Consider the following 22,125-nt stretch of genomic DNA (forward strand, 5'->3'; position numbering starts at 1 on the left):
ATAGTAGTAGGGACACATGACAGGTGGGTGGAGGTAATATAGTAGTAGGGACACATGACAGGTGGGTGAAGGTAATGTAGTAGTAGTAGGGACACATGACAGGTGGGTGGAGGTAATATGGTAGTAGGGACACATGACAGGTGGGTGGAGGTAATATAGTAGTAGGGACACATGACAGGTGGGTGGAGGTAATATGGTAGTAGGGACACATGACAGGTGGGTGGAGGTAATATAGTAGTAGGGACACATGACAGGTGGGCGGAGGTAATATAGAAGTAGGGACACATGACAGGTGGGTGGAGGTAATGTAGTAGTAGGGACACATGACAGGTGGGTGTAGGTAATGTAGTAGTAGTAGGGACACATGACAGGTGGGTGGAGGTAATATAGTAGTAGGGACACATGACAGGTGGGTGGAGGTAATATAGTAGTAGGGACACATGACAGGCGGGTGGAGGTAATATAGTAGTAGGGACACATGACAGGCAGGTGGAGGTAATATAGTAGTAGGGACACATGACAGGCGGGTGGAGGTAATATAGTAGTAGGGACAGGTGGGTGGAGGTAATATAGTATTAGGGACATATGACAGGTGGGTGGAGGTAATATAGTAGTAGGGACACATGACAGGTGGGTGGAGGTAATATAGTAGTAGGGACACATGACAGGTGGGTGGAGGTAATATAGTAGTAGGGACACTTGACAGGTGGGTAGGGATAGTATAGTAGTAGGGACACATAATAGTTGGGTGGGTGTAGCAGTAGTAAGAATGCAGATCAGGTGGGTGGAGATAGTAGTGGGGACACAAAATTATAGCTTGGAACTAATATCAGAAGTAGGGATTCTGCTGATGATCAGAGGTAGTGGTAGTAGCAGAAATACTGAGGGAAGCTGGTGGGTAGTATCACGGACACTGATAACACAGCTTGGGTGTAATAGTAGTAGTACTGTAGTTACACATATCACAATTGAGTGCTGAGCCATAGCAGGTTACAAGGTGCCCTGAGCAGATCCCCCCCTCCCCCCCCATTTCATAGCTGAAGTACCGGAGGAGCAGGAAGTTTGAAACAATGTGCAGCCTAAGGAGATGCTCAGCCCCTTTCTGGATAGCCTCAAGAGTCACCTTACAAGCTGCAAAAGGGTACCCTGTCATCATGCTGCCCCTTTAGTCTTGGGACCTGGGTGGCAGCACAAGTCACACTCCTCATTTTGCCCCTGACTGTGGGTTGCATAACATGTAGTAAGGGAGCACAGGATGACAAGGGAGTTTTACTGGGAGGCGACTGGTGCCTGCAGCTCTCTTGGATGCTGGGATATGCTGTCCTCCATCAGGCTGAAGTCCCTGAGCAGCCAGAGCAGTCAGTGACACAGCATCACTCTCTGTCTCCTCCTCCACGGCATGATTAAGCAATACCATAATTTCATATAATTTAGCAGCCATATTAATGTATTAAATATTATAACCTTGATGGGTCGATACTCATCCAGATGATAATCCAGATGACTCTTCTGGCCGCCCTCTTCGTTCACTTAATACACGCCGCCTTTCATGCCAATTGATTACTTCCTCCCACTCCCGCCTCCAAGATTTTGCCCATGCTGCTCCTCACCTTTGGAACTCCCTCCCTCTCCCTATCAGACTCTCCACCTCTCTACAATCTTTCAAACGAGCTCTCAAGACCCACTACTTCATTAAAGCCTTCCTAACTTGCTGCTACATCTTCATTTCTCCCCGCCCACCCCATTCTGTGTCACCCCTGTTTGTCTTCCCCTCCCTTAAAGAATGTAAGCTCTTTCGAGCAGGGCCCTCTACCCTATTGTGCTTCTCCCTACTGTAATTTAATTTATCTCTTACTCTCCACTAGGGCAACTAACACTTGGCTGCTTATGCGGGCGTTAAGGTCGCTAATATAGTAATATTTATCCATGTCCTGTATTTTATTGTATTGTATTGTGTTGTAAGTCAATGGTTACTTTTTTGTCTATGTACTTTGTAAGGCGCTGCGGAACACTTGTGGCGCCATATAAATAAATGATAATAATAATAATGAACTTCAGTTTAATGAACTTCAAGGGGTGGACTGAGCATTATCAGACTTTCAGAGGCTTTTTCGATTTCATGGGAGTTTGGAAATCAAGCAGAACATTTGACACTACTTTTAGTGCCATTTCCTTAATTCAAGGACAGTGTAAAATTAATAAAAGAGGTTTCCACTTAAATAGTTAATGAAATCAACACCTATCCTATACCTATAGGACAATTTTTTCTCTACTGATCATCTTTAGTACTGTTTAGGTGTTCCTGTTGCTGAAAAGATTAGACAGAGACTGCTATTAACAAAGGGTTCCAGTAAATAGATCTATATTAAAAAGGTCAACAATGTTTAGATAAACAAAAGATGTTAGACAGGCAATAGGTTGACAGGGACAAAGGGTCGACATAGACAAAATGACGACACACAAAATGTCGACATGGATGAAGGTCGACAGGTTCAAAAGGTCAACACAAAAATGGTCAACACTTATTTTGTTGTTTTTTAGGATTAGGCTTTTACCAGAGAGTTAGGGTTAGGCTCTAGAAGAGACGGTTAGGGTTAGGCGTGTGCCTCGATGGTTAGGTTAGGCACTAAGAGGGATGGTTAAGGCACTTACTGGAGGGTTAGTGTTAGGAACTAGGAGGGGCGGTTAGGGTTAGGCACCAAGGGGAGGGTTTGGATGAAGATTAAGGTAAAAAAAAAAACGTGACAATCATTGTGTCAACCATTTTTATGATGACCTTTTGACCATGTCAACCTTTTTACCTGTCAACATTCACTCATGTCGATCTTTTATGTGTCGATATTTTGTCCCTGTTGACCTATTGCCTCTTTAACATCTGTTGTCTATGAAGACATTGTCAATTTTCTTGTAGATCTTTTACACCAAACCCATTAACGAAAGCCAGCTGCTGATCAGAATAGTTCCTGGTCCTCCAATCAGAGGCCAGCTTTCCACTGGTAAGGGGCAATGAGACGCAATACTGAATTAAATGTTGGATTGTAATGCAACTTTAAAAATTGTTACAGAAGGTGCCATATCATAGGAATCACTAGTCACAAAGCCTAAACAGTATTTCTACGCTGGGCTTGCAGCTAGTCCAGTTTCACTACACTCTATGCACTACTCCTAACAATAGACTAGAGGAACCTAAGAAGATCATTCATTCTAAGTTGTATCCTTTACCTCACATCCAACTCCTACCAATTAGAGGGATTTAGGCGTTCCATGCCTGGTGTTACTATATCTGTATTTAGGGCTAGAAATATTCTCATCATGCACTCTAGATTGAGTAATGAGATTATGCTCACATATTATTGTCTTTCTTGCTCTCTTACAGTATGTATTTCTTTCTCTCATTTTTTACCAGAATATGCGTATAAGGGTAATGTCAGGATGCACCTTTAGTACGCGACAATTGAAGCAAGTTACAGGAATGCTGAAAGAGAAATTTCTGCTGGTTGATGGTAATTCTGTAATAACGGGATCCTATAGGTAAGGATATTAACCATTTGATTAAAGTCTGTAGTTAAATTGCTGCTCCATGTCTCTTTCTATAAATTCAGAAAGTGTGGATAAAAAAGAAGCTTTACTTTGTATATGAAAGCAAAGGAGGTGAAGAGAAGCAAGGTTTTTGAGAGACAGCGGAGGAGATGTATCAACCAGTGTAAAGAGAGGTGAAGTGACCATAGTGCCCATAGCAACCAATCAGCTTCGAGGTAGCATTTATCAATTATATTCTATAAAATGATAGGTAGAAGCTGATTGGTTGCTATTGGCAACTTCTCCACTGGTGCTCTTCTCCACTCTTAACACAGTTTGATACATCTCTTCCAAATAACCTTTAAAAAAAGCTTTATGCAAACAGAACAAAAAGTTCCAGTTTTCACCACCCTGCCATCATTTATCCTATTCTGTGCCAATTAGTACTGTAAGAAATTTCATTTATGTCATAATATAGATTTGCATTTTTTTGATTCTATGCTTCTCTATGTTTAGGTTAGATTAGAGTTCAGAACAAAAATACTCTGACCCCATGGCCTCCTTTTGGCACCTCCTTTGGCTCTGCACCAGGGTTGGGTAATTTTGGGGCAAAGTTACAAGATTTATTTCTCAAACTGGGGGTAGAATCCTGTTATTTTCCCCTGGCAAGTGTATCTTTGGTCTTGGGCTCAGGAATAGTGTCAATAAGGATACAGCTCAATATATCCTCAAAGCGATGCCCAGGGTTTGTATAGCGTGCATTTTGATGGCATCGCAAGCTTCTACTTTTCATGACTGGTGTGAATTGATGCATGAGGTGCCTGGATAAAAGAGCTTTCTGTTTAATACATGTGACTGCTTACTGAAAAATGACCGGGTGTGGGGGGCCTCGAGTACGTCACCTTATAGTATGGAGGTGGCTGATGTTGCTGAAAAGGTGCAAAAGGGAGTGTCCAGTGAGGCGGTCTGGGTATGGCACTGGTCAGTATGACTGACCAGTGCCATACCCAGAGGTCCAGGCGCTTCTGCTAAAGTGAAGGACTTGACACCCTCTACCCCATCATCCATATAATTTTTGCTTTTAACTTGGCCATACAGTATGTGTAGCGCATATTATTGAAGACCCTGCTGTAAAAACTTCAAATGTAGAAGGAGAGGTAAAGTACATTAGGGGGAGGTGGGACAATGTACTTAGTGGTCCTTAGGAGAAACTGAGGAGGATGAGAATGTGTAGTAACAGTATCAGGAGGGGCATTGGGCAGGAAGAATAGGAAAGAGGGGGGACAGGAGGGGTGTAGTAGGATAAGGGATGAGGAAGAGGGGGGGACTGAGGGGCAAGTTGTGGGCTACTCACTTCTAAATCTTCAGTGCTGATTTCACTTACATATTCATTCACAGAGCCCAACCTCCGTGCGAAGTGCTGTCTGAGAACAGCCACCGGACCTGCCCACTAAGATGCACTATAAGGCTTGGCAGGCTGAGCCAGGTTGTGACCCCCATCAGCCAGTGCCCCTGGCAAGTGTTATCCTGGCCAACCCCTGGTTATAGCCCTGTGACCAACACTTACCTGATCCTGATGTCTCTTTGGGCATGAAGATTCCTGATGATTTACCTGCTTAGGCACATTTTTGACACTGTCCAATTATGGTCTACTAGCGACCTGCCCTAGATTTGCATAGGAGCAATTTCATCTAGCCTCAGCCCCCTGCATCTCACAACAATCCCTTACTTCTCACTCCTGCTCCCTGCATCTCACCAGTGTCACCACAACCCCCTCTGCTGCTGTCCTGCAGCTGACTGGGTCCCAGCCACTTGGATGTGCTAGGAAGGGCAGGAACTGTATTGCAGCTATCATAAGCATTATCAGCAGCATGTCCCTGGGGCTGGGGCACCTGTGTATATTTCCACAGCCTCTATGAACACTCCTCCCCAGCTGCTGAACATGGCGATGAGCAATGTCTTCTTTGCACAATGTACCCTGTGTTTCCTGGGCTTCCAGTTGAGCTTCCTCGCTATGGTGCCTCTGTCTGAGAAAAATGCTGACTTCCACAGGAAGTGCCTCCTGTTCATCAAGGGAGTGTGGCTGAGTGAGAACATCACGTTGGAGAGTGAGAACTTCATGGTGGAGGAGTGTTGGCCAGAGTCCGTCTGTAGGTTCAGCATAGAGATGGACATAGGAATCAGGTGGCCACTAACCATTGATGTTTTTTACCATGTCATGGTGGCAGTCATTTGATGGTGTTTCGATGGTTGTTTGTTTTCTTTAAATTTCTTGTATCTATACCTCCCTTGGCTCCTTCTTGGCTACTGTGCCTGCATCAGGGCATCTACATGGGTTCGTTGGAGGCTGTCTCTCACTCTCTGTTTGCCTCAGATGTGACCCTGCTCAGTCCCTGACTACCTTCCCTCTAGGCTTCTGCTAAGCAACAGGACACATTGCAATCTCTGATTGTCACACACTGTCTCAAAGAGCCAATAAGAGCACAACCCTCAGCCCATCAGCAGTCAGTCACTCAAACACACAGCACAACAGTTTTTTTCTCTATTTTAGTGAAGCAAGTTACAGAAAAAATCTTGCACCAAGCTGCTGTTTAGGAGCTGATCAGGGTGCTGAAAAACCAAAAGAGCATCATTCCAAGCCTCAGTTTCAGATACTCTGTTTATGTTTAAGCACCTTGATCAGCTCCTATAAACCAGCTTGGTGCAAGATTGTTTTCTGTGATTTGCTTCACTAAAATAGTCACTGCTTGGCTCCTTTAGTCACAGATGAATGGGTCATACACCTAAACCTCCCTTGACCAATGCTGTATGGAAGAGTGAAAAACCCATCAAAATCTGTCTAGTGGTTCAAGAGATTAGCCCTAACAGACAGCCCCCTAAGTCGGGAGAGAGAGAGAGAGAGAGAGAGAGAGAGAGAGAGAGAGAGAGAGAGAGAGAATGAATAAAGCACCTGGCATATTAAGACAACTGTATGATTACCGAATCACTCTTTATTTTGTGCTTATATAGTGACAGCAATGTTCTATATTCTATACTGCAATTGTTTGTATTATCTTATTAACAGGGGTGGGTTTAGGGTTAGGAATTGTGGGTTTTGTTTACTGTGTACATTTGAAAACTTTTTAGAAAGACCAAATTTCCAAAAAGGAATGAGTTATATGATCATATAAATAAGATAAAGTAGACTTATTGAAAAATCTTTTTATAAACATTTAAATAAAACAACAACTTTAAATATGATTTTGTGATTTTTTTATACTAATTTATTATAAAATATTTGCATCCTTTTTTGAAACCTTGTTTTATAAGGTGCATTTGCTGACCATGGGTGTGTCTGTATCTAATGCTTTATAAAAAGACACACAGACTAGTTTGTAGAGAAAAAGGTCACAGCTCTATTGACATAATTGCATACCCAGGAATAGCGGAGTGTAGGCTGACTAAGTTAATCAAACAAACTGATATATGTGATGTGTTTTGTCTACCTTTTGACCTCAGCCCTTGGCTTAAAGCTCCTACTTTCTGCCTTGGTACATAATTCTTGGCAACCCAACTGTTGAAGTTTGAATCAGGCTTGCAGCTGTATGAATATGTGCCTCAGTGATGGCTCATCCCCACAACTATGTCCCCATATCAAACAATGTCCTTACTAGCCCACAAGGACCAAAGCCCCATGCCTTCTACATGCCTACTACAGCACAGCTCTAGCACAGTATTGTTGAATATATCCAAGACCACTCTAGTGAGTGGACAGAAATGTTCTTATAGAAGTCTGCATACTATGCACTTCATGTGAATGTCCTACTCCTACCTGCGGTCGCTGTAGGAGGCAATGTACCTGTTATTGCCCTCACAATAATTTATAAATCTCTGGTTCAAATCGATTAACATAATGTTCTACAGGTTGCTACCCCCCGAGGTGTAAAACTTTGTAGTTGGATTGACCTCCTAATCTCTCAACCCCCAGTACATAATTTCTCAGGTCCTACCACAGCATACCCCTTTAACCCAGCCATTCTATCGAAGCAAAATTGTGCTGCATATTTAGGCACCAACTGACCACCAGATAACTGCAATGGTATGTAGTGTATTGATTGAAGAAATCAGGCATATGTGAAAGAAAAGACAATATATAGTGTACTCTGGATTAAAAAAAAAACAATTGATCAAATATAGAACTCGCCCTTTATTCCATTTGGTGAGTGCTTTGGACAATTTTTTATCCTTATCCTATGGTGATTGCAATGGCAAAGGACAGGGCCGCCAAGAGCCGTGGCGGGCACCGGTAATAGGGGCGTGGCCTAATCGCGGGAGGCGTGGCCCGCCCCCTTGGTGACAGGGGAAAAAAAAGATTTTGCGGCACTGCGCGCTGGGGAGGGGGGCGCTCTGAGCCCCCTCAGCCCGGCGCAAAGCCAGGGGGGGGCGCGATCAGTGTGATCGCTCCCCCGCACAGGCATAGGAGACTGCTGTGGCTGCTGCTCAGCAGCCACGATCAGTCTCCAACTGCAGCTCAGCACATGCCGTGTGCTGGGGTGCTGTAAGGAGGGGGGCGCCGGACCCGGGCCCCTGAGGAAGCCCGGGTAATCTGGACCCGCTCCCCCCCCCCCTCTCGGCGCCCCTGGCAATGGAGTGTCGTTAAGATGCTCTTTAAATCTAGGTTGACCCAGGAGAAGGATAAATAATTGCTGACATAACTGTGTACCACTTATACAAGTTGTTTTGATGGCACTCACCTTTGTAAAGAAGTATATGCACTCTGGACATTTCCTAACCTGGTGTCCGTCGGTTTTTTAGGATCACAGATAAATAAAGATCCAATATGCATGAATATATCATATACTAATTAAAAAAGTACTTCGAAAATTCTGCCAGAATTAAGGCTCTCATTCAGAGCCGTACGCTCTGAGCAGAGCGCACGCTCTGAATGAGGGCCGGGCTCCATTTTCATGGAGCGTCCTCCTGGACGCTCGTATAGCTGTGGGTCACCACCCACAGGCTATACGAGCGTGCTTTGTGATGGCCGCGATGGTCGAGACCATCGCGACCATCGAATTTGCGAGCCGGAGCCTGCGGTTGAGGTTTTCAACCGCAAGCTCCGGAGTGATTTTGGCTCTATCAGAGCCAAAATCACTCCCACTGACATCACTAGTGATGTCAGTGGGCCGGCTTCTGACGGGAGGCGTTCCCGTGGGAACGCCCCCGTCAGGGAGGCACGCCCCCGGCACGCCCACCAAAGGGGGCGTGCTGTCAATCAACATTGACAGCACGCCCCCTTTGATCGGACACAACGAGCGAAGGACTTTCCTTCGCTCGTTGCGTCTGGCGCATGCGCACGACGGAGCTCCCTCCGTCGTGCGCATGCTCAGTGCATAACATCGACCCACTTGCGAGCGGACAGCCGCTCGCGAGTGGGTCTGAATCAGGCCCTAAGGCCTGATTCAGCAATGAACGCAAATGAGAGAACGCACACACTCGGCCGATGTTTTCGCACTACGCACAAATATGCATCGTACTGTGCGTGCGCGAACTAGCCAGTGCGATCGGATAAGGGTACGCAGACTACACCAGTGTGTACGCAGATCCTTCCGATATTGATTGACAAGAAGTGCCGTTTGTGGGTGGTACTGGGAGCGGTCGGGCTAATACAGGCATACCTGTGCGTTGGAATGCTGTTATAGGGGCATGCATAATTAAGGCAGTGCGGCGGCATATGCAGCCAGACGACTCTATGCACGCAGGAAGTGGCTAAAATCCTGCACATCAGGTCAACCTCTATTGTGCGTATGGTTCCGATGGTTATCGATGTTACCGATGTTTCCGCTGTTGTCTACTCAGGCTTTGAGTAAAGGGAAGTGTGTACTGCTGGGCGTCTGCATCTTATGCTGCGGATGCTGTGCGTATGCATTGATTAGCATATATACTCATCGGCCCAGTTGCATTCCTTGCTGAATCAGCCTCTTAGTCTCCCCACAGACATGGCTCCCAGGGTCTGGCTTTCTGATCTCTCACTTATCCCATACTTTCATTATAGTGCATACTATGAATGGCTTCTATTCAACTTTGAGAAAACCTAAACGCCTGTCTAAGTGGTCTTAACTTTGGCACTAGATGGTGCTGTACCCTTCATTGTTGTCATTAAGTTATGTTAAAATCATGGACCTCATTCACAGGCGGTCGCAAGAAGCGATCGCTCTCTCTGAATGAGGGCGAGCGCTTCTTTTTTTTTGGTGCGGCCTCCTGGTCACACCTACAGCTTAGCTAGCGACCAGTGTGATGGTCGCGATGGTGATGACCATCGGGGCTTGCGACCAGACCCTAAGGTTGGGTCTGGGCACTTGCAAGCCCCAGGGAGCTTTGTGCTCTGATGGAGCAGGAAGCTCCCCACTGACATCACTGATGATGTCAGTGCGGCCGCCCACAAAACGGTAGGCGTTCCTTAAGGAACGCCTCCGTTTTGGAATCCCCCCCCCGGCCCGCCTACAAAAAGGGGTGAGCTGTCGATCAACATCGTCAGCCGCCCCTTTTGTAGCGAGCTCCGGAGCGAGAGAGTTTCTCTCTCGCTCTGGGGCTTGCGCACGCGCAATGCGGCCGCTGCGCGTGCGCAGGGCTACCCATCGAACCGGTTGCGAGCACATCGGTGCTTGCGACCGGGTCTGAATGACCCCCCATATCCTCTTGACTGCACTAAAGGCTTTCCACGTTGTTGATGCCAAGTCCTGTTTGTTAGACAGACGTCACTTCTGTTAATATTGGATAGGCATGTTTGGCCTGACTTCTGGGAATGTGGTGCTCTTGCCCTAAAAACTCCCATTTATTTTGAGGGATCACATTGGTTTTCACTTTATGTCCTCCTGGCACATGCTTCTTCCTGAAAGGAATGTTGTGCTACTAGCTGCTATCCATTGCAAACTCCTAATAACTGGAGGGGAAGATCCTGATTGATTGCAATGATTTGCTACTGCTTCACTCAATTTATGAAAGTGTTAGTGCTGAAGAAATCACAGATGTGTCCTGTGCAGGGCCCTCCCTACCTTTTATGTCTGCTTTGTAACTTGCATAATAATAGTAATAATAATAATATATCCCTACTTGTTGTTGTTCATATTGCGGCCCAGCAATCTACAGATGTGTCCTTTCTAACTGTTGCTTCAGTCGCGCCAAATATCCTTTCTCTGCGCGCCAGGTTTTATGTGACCCGGCCACCCGAGTGTCATTTTCGCTCAATATATGCATCTTATTCTCATAATTATAACATAGAATTGATGAAATGACATTGCTAGTCTACATTGATCAATTTGGTGTGCGAAATTTGTACATCTATTTGCGACTGAGGGCCTTATGCAGCAGTGCACGCTAGTGCACTTCTGAATGCAGATTCCCGATGATCGGGAATCTGCGCAGGGGCGTGATCCGTTCTGCGCTTGTCCAGAACGGGTCTGCGATCCCGCACAGAGACTTGCAGCAGACTGGCAGTGATAGACAGTCTGCTGCCGTATGTGGGTGGGGAGCGGGTGGCGATGACCTCCGTCTTCTTTCATCTGTGGCAGTCGGCTCTGTGAACCTATGGGTCACCTTATCCTGCTGATGTTCTGCAGAGTAACTGATGCTGCGTTGGACAAGGCAGCTCGGATACATAATGCAGCAGGAGGCTGATGTAGAGCTTTTCACTGCATCTGCGATGTGTCTAAGGGCTCTATTTACTACAATCCGCATTGGTAATGCAGATTGTAGTGTGATATTACCGAGTGAATTTGCATTGCGAACTCAGGCAATATCACAGAGATTTACTACAAATCCCTTGCAGGGACAGAGCTTGCGATAAAGCTCTGTCCCTGCTAATTCCCTTCGGAGTCTTATCACGGTATTTTCGCAAAAAATACCGTGATTAAGTGTCCGCGCACGCGCCGACCGCTCGCCGCAGCTAAGCCCCGCCCCCAGGCCGCCCCTCTGGTGCTAAGCCCCGCCCCCAGGGCTGAGCCCCACCCCCCGCGACCCCCCCTCCCTTACACTTACCTGCATGCTCCAGGCCTCCGGTGATGTTCTCCATTCCTCCGGTCAGGTGATCTACCATACTGCACTGGGGCCCGATCACCTGATGACCGGGCAGCAGTGCACTGTGGGAGACCAGCTGACCGGAGGGAAGTTATCACCGGAGGCCTGATCACCGGTCCTTGGAGTCAGGTAAGTAATATTTTTTTTTACTATTTTTTTTTTCTTTTTTTTTTACAGTAATCAGCTTGCGGTCTGTTTAGACCACACAGCTGATTACAGGGACCGACTCCCGGCTCTGCTCTCCCCGTTAGAGCAGAGCAGGAGTCCGGTAACCGGGGGAGACCCTGGATAACGCCACCTCCAGGTGGCGTTATTATCACAGGGCTTCCCCCGATATTTTTTTCACATTTATTTTTAGTAACTATGGTCAGATCACATTTCCCATTACAGTTATGGGAAATGCGATCTGCTTACTAAAAATAAGTGATACTTAGGGGTTGGAGTAGAATTTTACGAATTGTACTCCAATTGCCCTGTAATAACTATAGGTGATACTAAAATAATGTGAAAAGGGTGTGAAAACACCCTTTTTCACATTATTTTAGTAAAAATAATGTTGATAAATAGAGCCCCCTGACACAAAATGTAAAGAAAAATACTGCGCGTTACAACTTTCGGAGAGTCTCAGTCACACCGGGTGTCTCGCGGCTGGCATACAGACAACCAGTAAGTGAGGACACGTGTATGATCAATGTATAATCTAGCAAGAACAGTATTCGTTACCCGTTTACTTTAAACGTTATTTTTTTTATGTTATTCTACAGCCACAAGGAAATTCTGAAACTAGTCACAAATTAATGAACCTCACCCATTGTTTTATTATTTTGAAAGAGTCTATACAAGCTTGGAAAACCTGTGGCTCTCAGGTGTTGTGAGACTGCAAATCCCAGAATACACAGTCGGCTGGCAAAGCATGGTGAGTTCTGAGGTTTCACAACACCTGGGGGGACATGTATTGATGTGGCACTTATCGAGGCGAAGTAGGAAGTGATAAACTTTCTATCGTCAGATGATAGATGTGACCCATAAACTTAAACTAAACTAAAATAAACACACAAGACCAAGTTATGCTGTTTAAAATTAAATGGCCAGCTTTTTTTAGTTACAATGGTAGGTATGGTGCAGAAGAAAGAACGGCAAACAACCAGCATCCACTTGTCTTAGGCCAAAAGGATATCACAACTTACGAGGGCCAACTATCCCAGACAAGGGCAAGTGTGATCTTAAAACTTGCAAGGGCCAACTATCCCTTTCAAAGCAATTGATGCGGCCTCCGACACCCATGCCAATGCACCATACAGCCTGCTCGGTCGAGAGGTGCCGCTGTCCCCAATAGGGTGAAATCAGCCTAACCAGTGCATTGAAGGGGTGCGCACCGTTCATACTGCCGCAAGATGGACGCTTCAATATTGCCGGTCTTTCCCTGCTATGAAATAAAGCCGACACAAGACACAATAGGAGAGGGAGGGTGGGAGATCAAATTCAAAGGGTCAGATTTTACAACAGCAGATTCCCCACACCATCTCACGTAACACGCCCCCTAACCTCTCGCCCTATCACATCTACTTACCCACTGTCAACCAAAAAGCAAACATCTTTAACTTTATTAACCCCCTCTATCCATTACTAGAAGTTTATGTGCCCTCGGTTCTAGCCCAAACCTTCGTTATATTAATGCTGGGATGTATGAACATCTCCGCCACCAGAGAGCAGGAGATTAAACTGCCCTCACCGGTAACCCTGTAAATCCAGCAGCGCATCAGCCTAGTCCCAGATCTCTGGCCCCAAAGCTCATGTGCCAAATTTTGCAAACATTACTTAATCTCATGCGCAGACGGACATTCAGGGACACCACCGCTGGACAGTACACATATAGCAGGTAATCCTGCTGATATACTGTATGAGAAAACGGAGTCAGCTTATCATTTTTTAATAGTATCTGCATGATTTCCATCCGCATACATCAGTATGGCGACAGTAAAATCACTAGATGTTTGCAGATAAAGTAGAGTGCTTGTGACACTTACCACCTCTTCTTACGTATACCCCCCGGAGAGACACAAAATGTCAAGGCCTGGCCTATTCTCCAACACTGAACAAGAGTAATATCACAGACAACAGTTCATACGCATATTTGAGAAGGTATTCCAACTTTTCCAAGGTTTATAATTTTCCTGGAAATTGACTGAGTGCACTTAAGTGCATAGTTTAACACAAGGGACATTGGGCCCTTTTCAGAACCGTTCGCTAAGCTGCGAACGCTCGCTATGGGCGATTATCGCACATTTGCGCATGCATATGCGTCAAAGTATGCATGCGCGAACCAGTCATTGCAGCCGGGAATTGTGAGCTCGTAGTACACAGACTGGACGCTCCGCCGTTTGTGGGTGGTAACAGGGGAAGGTGCTTGTGAATGGAGGAGTGGTGCTGCGTACGTAGACGTGTTTGGCCGTCAAAATGGAGTTTTATGGGTGTGCATAATTAGCATGGAAGCGTCATTGTACAAGTCACTTGGTTGTATTTCAGTCTGCAGTGATCGCAGTGCTTGCGGTGGGGTAAGGTCTACCACAAGCGCTGTGTGCAGCTCCGATGGCTCTCGATGTTACTGATTAATCATACACTTCCTGGAGATGACGTGTGCTATGAAAGAAAAGTGGCCGTCTTTATACTCAGGCGTGCGCTCACTGCCGTAGCTCTCTAAGCCATACATGGCGTCCTTTCACCAGACAGTGCGATCACGGTATTTGCATACCCGGCCCCTTTTAGCTACGTGAGAGCGCAGCTTAGCGTCCGGGTCTGAATCGACCCCATTGTTCAAAACAAGAAAGTAGGAAAGCATTGCACAGTATATCTTTACAAGGTGGTGATTTTGTATAATTATAGCTTATTTTGTATTTATTTCTTTGTAGTATTTTCTAAGACTACTGTATTAATACAACATAATACTACACTCATATTGCACCCATTAGTTACAGTTAATTAAACTGGAAAATGCAGTTTGTGTACGGTTCATGATTGGTAGTACTCCCAGTTTATTATTTCTTATATGAATGGACTAAAGCAAATGTTGAGATATATTACTGCTATGGAAGTTGGGGATGAAGGTGGGGTGAGCGGTGACGTGACCCCACGCATGATGACATGTGGCACTCTGACACCTCCCAAACCTACCGCACTTTGGGATAAACATTCTGCATTGCAGGACTGTCCTCCAAAATCGGGACTGTCCTATGAAAAGTGGAACAATTGAGAGGTCTGTCAAATAATTAAACTGGCCTGTTTGGGAATGTCAGTTTTGGAATAGAATTGCAGCAGCAAGACAGTTACACTAACAACAAGCAGGAGACCGGAATTTAAAGGTCCTTACATACTAAATGATATCCTCACTGAGCAATATCGTTTAGTATTTTCCCAGCAGTGGTGTGCTCAATGTTGTTAACGATATTGAGCACACACACTGAATGATATCAATAAAGATATCATTCAGTGCCAGCACCCTCTCTCATCCCCGAATCTGCACAATATCGTCAGGTTGGACTGCAGGTTCGGGCGATGAACAATGTCGTCAACGACTAGCATCGCTGGTTGTTGACGGCATACTGGTTGATATTGTGAATGATTGAATGATAACGATATCATTCAATCGCTCATAATATCGGCTAATGTGTACGCGGCTTAAGAGAATTGAGATTGCAAATTTTGCCTTCCGTTACAATAAAGTCATTTATAAGGAACCTACAAGATTACATTTTGTAAGCAAAGTTTATTTAGCTTAGAGAAGTACTGTAGCTTACAGTCTGTGGAAGTATAGTTTTAGATATAAGAATAGAAACCAAGGGCCTGATTCAGACCCGTTTGATAGATTTGCGTTTTCACGTAGCCTGCCGATGTTTGCAATCTGCGTATGCGTATAAGACGCAGTGCGCGTACGTGAACCAGTCTGTGCGATCGCACCCTGTACACAGATGCACCGCAAGCATGAGTGACAGGGCGTGCAGTTTGTGGGTGATGACAGGGGGTGGTCGATGGTAACGGGGATGTGGTGGTGCGAACGCAGGTGTGTCTGTGCATCTGAACGCCATTTCAGGGGCGTGCATAATTAAGATGCATCGTCAGCATACACGTCACATGGCTGAATTACACTCTGCAGCACTCGCAGTGCTTGCGGCAGGGTATGGTCAGCCACAAGTGCTGCATATGGGTCCGATGTTACCGATTGTTTAATACACTTCCTGGAGATGACGTATGTTACTAAGGGAAAGTGGGCGTCTTGTGTCAGGCTGGTGGGCATCTAATTTCATAACGCGATAGCACGGCAAGACATAGTGGGCGTGCTAATGTCTTGCTAGCGATAGCGGGATTTGCATACTTTGGCTGCTGATGGCTGCGTGTGAACGCATCCTAGCAAACTGGTCTGAATCAGGCCTCAAATTCAAAATTTTTAAAAAAACTTTAAATACTGTTATTATACATCGTATAGCAACAAAGTTCATAGAAATAAATAGAAACCCTTGTCCTAACAAAGAAAGTATTGGAGGTAATATGGGGAAATTATTGGGGATGTTGATTCCCATCTAATAACAAAAACAGAATTTAAAATGTATTGCATGTCTCTCCTATCAGAAGTGGCATTTGATATATCTGTTTTATTCCAGTTTTTGGGGTACAAAATTATCAACAAGCGTACAATAACATTGATACAGAAGTGGCATTTGAAGTCTGTAATTAGCAAAGGACATTACCAAACTGATGGTGTTGTTATGAAAGACAGAACTTTGTAACAAATAACAATTTAAATGTCAAAATTGCCTCCACTAAATTGTACCTTGTACAGGGAAATGTATAAGATATATATATAGATTTACGTTACACTATAGTTTTATATTTTTATAGAAGCTAGGAGCAAGCATAGCAGGTTGTGTCATTTTCCAGTTTATCTTACCTGCTCATGCTTCCATTGATGCTAGTAATACTACACCCCTAAGATATTATCAGGGGCATAGCTATGAGGGTGGGATGGGTGAGGAACTGAAGAAGGGGTTGGGGGCAAGAGCACGGAAGCACAATCAGGGACAGATTAAGAGTGATAATCACCCACCAGACACTCATGCAGCTCACTGTGCTGCACTGTCGCTGCTCCTGGTGGCATTCGTCGGGGAGTCCTGCTACTTAGGGACATAGGGGTCTATTTACTAAGCAGTGTTAAAAGTGAAGACTGAAAAGTGATAAGGTGCCAGCCAATCAGCTCCTAACTGCCATCTCACAGGGTGTGTTTGAAAAATGACAGTTGGGAGCTGATTGGCTGGCACCTTATCATTTTCACTCTTATTTATTATTATTACCAGTTATTTATATAGCGCACACATATTCCGCAGCGATTTACAGAGAAGATCTGGACATTCACAACAGGCCCTTCCCCAGTGGAGCTTACAATCTATATTCCCTACCAAATGTACATGCATACATACACACTAGGGGGTAATTTGTGTTGGGAGCCAATTAACCTACCAGTATATTTTTGGAGAGTGGGAGGAAACTGGAGTACCCGGAGGAAACCCACGCAAGCACAGGGAGAATATACAAACTCCACACAGGTAGGGCCATGGTGGGAATCGAACCCATGCCCTCAGTGCTGTGAGACAGTAACGTTAACCATTACACCGTCTGTGCTGCCCTACACTCTTCACTTTTCACTTCTAACACGGCTTAGTAAATAGACCCCAGAATGTGCAGGCTCAATGTGTCAACACTAGACACACAAAGGGGGAGATCTATCAAATCTTCAAGGGGGGAGATTTATCAAACTTAGAGAGAGATAAAGTACAAACCAATAAGCTCCTAACTGTAATTTTCCTAACACAGCCTGTTGGAAGTTGATTGGTTGCTATGGGCAACTTCTCCACTTTATCTCTCTCTAAGGTTAGATACATCTCCCCCAACGTGTGGTGAGAGGAAGGAGGTGGGCACTCAAAATCTGTCTGAGCCTGGACTGGAGTGTGGATCTGACAGCCATCAGACTGGGGAGGTGAGTGGCTGTAGCTTGTGATACTGACTTACTTTAAGTTTGAGGCTTTGTAATTTACATGTTTGACACTTTCCTGCCACCTATATGATATGAACATTATGTAAATAGGATGGGTGGGAGTGCTCTAAAGGTGGAGGTATATTGGCCCTGATTCAGAGCCGCTCGCTATTTGCGGTCGTTCGTTTTCTAAAAAGGGGTGGCTATTCAAATGAACTGTTCGAACTTTGCGGTCTGTTCACGCCTCTAAGTCTGAACGAGCGAGCAAAACATGCGAACGTAAATTTGAAAAATACGCCCCCTGGCCGCTCGCACCATACGTCATGTCCGCTATTTATTAGATTAATTGAGTACATCGACCAGCGTATGAACTGCTCGCTATTCTTGTGGTTGGTTTTTTCAACCACTATTTTGCGAGCAGTTCTGAGTCAATGACGCTGCTGGATTAATTATGCACTCCCTTAAAACGCCCGTTTTGACCTTTAAGCACGCCTGCGATCGGATTTCCACTCCCCGTTTTCAAGCACCTTTCCCTGTTACCACCCATAAACGCCTCATTCTGTCACTCAAATTAGCAGGCATTCGCTATTTTGCGAGCACACGAATTTCGACCGCACTGACTGGTTCGCGCATGCGTATAACGATCCGTACGCATGCGCAGTTGGGCAAACATCGCTCGGAGCGAAAGATCTGCCGCTTACGAGTGGCTCTGAATCAGGCCCATTGTACGTACAGTTGGATTTGGGAGCTGCATTGTATATAAGGTCACCCTGCTCACAGTATATGGTATAGTAAATAAGGGTGGTAATTTACGCTCACCTACTGTATATGTACAGTAACAGGTCTAAAAGAACTTGATGTGTATCAAAGTAATCACAATAGGAAACAATGTACCAGTAATGATAATAGAATATTTATTGAGCATTCATTGTGTCCAACCTAATGTAGGTAATTTGACCTTGCTCATACAAATGAAAATTATACCAACAATATACATAAACTTTGTCCTTAAATAACTCCAGGATCACTCCCTATTATTTTCAATTATAATTTATAACAACAAACATATCACCAGCTTTGGAATATACAACAGAACTTTCAAAAACTTTTTCTATTTATTATAGGTTTCTCATATAATTCCACCAAAGGGTTATTTATTTATTTTTACTCTTTTTTTTTTTATATTATATCTCAATAAAAACCTTTTTCTTACTGTTTATGCATCCCATCTTATTTTACACACTACACATTCATAACATTTGAGGATGCAGGCTGACAATTGGCTACCACTGATATTGATGTCCTATTTACTAACCTATACTATAGAGTTAGTGTACTCCTTTGAGGTGTAGGTGGAGAACCTCTGACTTATCCTAAAACTACCCATGTCAGAACTGGCCAGTTGGTAGCCATGTTGGCTATTGTATTTGACAACCCGGTGGTCAGTTTTCCCATTAAGGTGGTTTGGCAAAGATATGTCATCATAATTCTATATTTATTTAGAAAAATATATAACAAATATCAGTTGAAACTATATTTTATACTAGCAATTTGTTCCATGAATCATTCCCCTGGTTATCAGCTTCCTTCCTCTTATGTGCTATGCAGGTACAATGTGTCAATCATGTCACATGCAATTACATTTAAGTGACCCTTGCTACATTACAATCCCCATTGTGATCTGAACTTGGATATAATGTAAATTATTTCGCTCTGTACTTAAATAAATATTAACTTGTGAAGAACATAAATTATGGCTAATGTTGCATTTAATATATATGCTGTAAATAATTATAGGAAGTATAATTTACAATTCAATAATTAAACATATTCAAGTCCAAAGTGTCCGAGTACAAATCTTTAAAACATTTATGTGTACCTGGAAATGAAAGACAGTTGGCAGCTATGGTAGTCTTAGAGTCTATGCTACCTGTTGTGCATCCTCAGGAGTTATCAGACAAGGAAGTCTATTGCAAATGTTTAGTATAATAGAGATAACATTTAGGTATGTTTTATTTTATGTGAGTTCAATGGTTAGTTGTTATCGGATAACTAGGGTATATAAAAGCAATGCTGTAATCTTGCAATGAACTCTGCGCAATTGTTACCTTTTTTATTTATATACAACATATTGATTAGTTCATTTTATCATCCATATAGAAAATGATTGCGCTTCAGTGGTGTTTGAGTATTTCAAATTTGTTTTCTTTATTCTTGATAAGTTCATCAATTGTGGCCAAATTTATTAGCAGTGTCAGTGAGTGTGGCACAGTGGTAAAGCCACTCTTACACTGTGGTACAAAAATAATGATTTCACAGATTCTGGACAATGTGAGGATCTACTGCAGACTAATTAGATATACAGTATATTTACTCCCCAGTGGCAGGTATAGATCTCATATTATACAGCTCCAAATTGAGGCAAGTCACAAAGGCATTACTTGTTAGAACTCAGGATATTAGCAGTATCCCAATGCAATAGAAGACAAAAGAAAACTTGCATGTCCCTCTCGTCAAGAAATGATAGGAGCTGGTCCGTTTTGTACCCCTCAGCTCTGTGTGGATGGAACTTTTGTTAAGACACTGTTGTCGCAAGTGTGGAATTGCAATTAGGTTACAGCCTGCTGGTCATGATCAGGGCAGGGTATATAACTTTGAAGTGATTTATTTTGTTACCTAAACCAACATATTACACATTTCGTTCTATCTATGCCCCTTTCTGCCTCTGTGATTCTGCCCCTGTACCACATTGTGGATAACCTGGCCTTGCTACCATGAAGTCGGCAAGTACGCAGGACAATGTTATAACACCAGGCCAGGCTTGAACAGCTTGTGGGTTTGCAGCTAATGGCACAGATCATGTTATTATGACATCATCTTGATTGTGACTCACACACATATCACAGTCTGCAACGCAAGCACAGAACAGGCTTCCAGGGTACTGTGGTATAAACTGGACTATTCAACTGCTGCTAACGTTATGCGATTTTACTGCTTCCTAAACCACTAAACAGCTTCAGCTGTCTGGAAGGCCCATGGTTAGTGCATAGCCTGGTTTTATAGAAAGAATTTACAAACCATCTGCTGTGGTTTTACCTTATCCTAACAATGAAAGTGCTTATTGTGCTTGTATGGCTATGCTTCATGACCTGCTGCCCTCTATCCCAAGCCTTGAAATGCTTCTACTGCGAATACACCACAGCCACAGAGTGTGCCGCTGTCAAGACAAACTGCGTATTGGGACATGAATGTTTCATTGGAGATGGCGTTTACGAAGGAATTTCACTGCTAACAAATAAAGGCTGCATTGCTGGGAGAAAGTGTGGCAGAACTCAGGCGGTGCGTCATCTTGGGATCAATTACACCGTGTCCTATGCATGCTGCAACACCGACCTATGCAATGTGTCAGGTATCAAAGATAGGTCCATGCTGTTTATGTGGTCAGTGGTACTTGTCCTCCTGCTGTGCTGCTTATAATCAGACCCCAGAAGAAACAAAGCCGCAATAAGAACAATAGAACAATTGTAATTTCTACCGGCAGAGATTGTTGTGATTTATTAGATGTTGAGAAATTGTAAAAATCTGGTGCCCAACTGGGCAAAGTAATGAAAATAAATCTTAATGCAGCAGCTATCCCATCTGGTTTACTCAGTTATGTGGCACGTTGTTTTAATGTACTTCAGCATTGAGCGATACAATAAAGAATGGAAATATATTCAGTAGAAGAGAATTATGGTAAAGTCCCAGCAAGCCTGCCCCGGAATGATGGCACTTGTCTTGTTTGTGGCGACTTGTGAACTTGCCAATTATTACATTCAACTGTTTCTATTCAGAACACTGACAAAATGATCACAGTGACGTGTTTGAAAAAGGGGGTTTTCAAACGATTTTTCCACAATTTGCCCTCTATGAAAGACAGAAGGCATTTGCCTGTCCCAATTTCAAATTTAAACTACTAGGTAGGATATGTCAGAATACATTTAGGAGCAAGGGTTAAAAATGTAAGAAGTGTCTCCTTTTTATGGTCTGCATTGTGTAGTCCTATTACAGATAAAAGGTGGAGTTTTGTGCTGAGTTGCTGGTTTTATAATAGTGATCTCCTGGTTAGAAGGTCTCTTGTCTCTTTGAAAGTCACAACCTACCCACGTATTGTGATTACTGGCTATATTGTTTTGCCGGAAAGGACAGTTATAGTAGCTGTCTTGTTGTAGGTCATGAGGTGCTCGCCCCACCAATACACGGGTATAGATAGACTGATTCTATTCTACTGGTGTCAACAACACCAGTGGGCTTTTTTTGGTATGTCATTGGCAGGGAGTTCATATACCTTAAGATGTTGGCGATGAACTGACAACTGGATGAAAGTTCGCCCCAATCTTCACATTTTATTGGATTATTTGGCAAGATGGCGATACTCTGTTTAGGCAGTGATGTCCCTCATTGAGGTGATACCCGGTGTGGGTAGGGGCAGGGAGCGTTGTGGGCATGGCCTTACAGGACAGAGGGTTTTCGCAATTCAAACCTCCGTTTAG

The 22,125-nt window shown here is 44.1% G+C and overlaps 1 protein-coding gene across 1 annotated transcript in view; it reads left to right on the forward strand.

Annotated features, from left to right (window-relative positions):
- The window catches only part of SACK1E (scaffolding CK1 anchoring protein E), a 125,573-nt gene that overhangs the window by 54,068 nt on the left and 49,380 nt on the right, over positions 1 to 22,125 (forward strand). Inside the window, exon 4 of the mRNA XM_088444518.1 lies at positions 3,407 to 3,531. Coding sequence (XP_088300644.1) covers positions 3,407 to 3,531 — 125 coding nt within the window. The remainder of the gene's footprint in view (positions 1 to 3,406; positions 3,532 to 22,125) is intronic.

This window comes from Taudactylus pleione, unplaced genomic scaffold, assembly GCF_031769625.1.
Source record: "Taudactylus pleione unplaced genomic scaffold, aTauple2 ptg000366l, whole genome shotgun sequence".
NCBI lineage: Eukaryota > Metazoa > Chordata > Amphibia > Anura > Myobatrachidae > Taudactylus > Taudactylus pleione.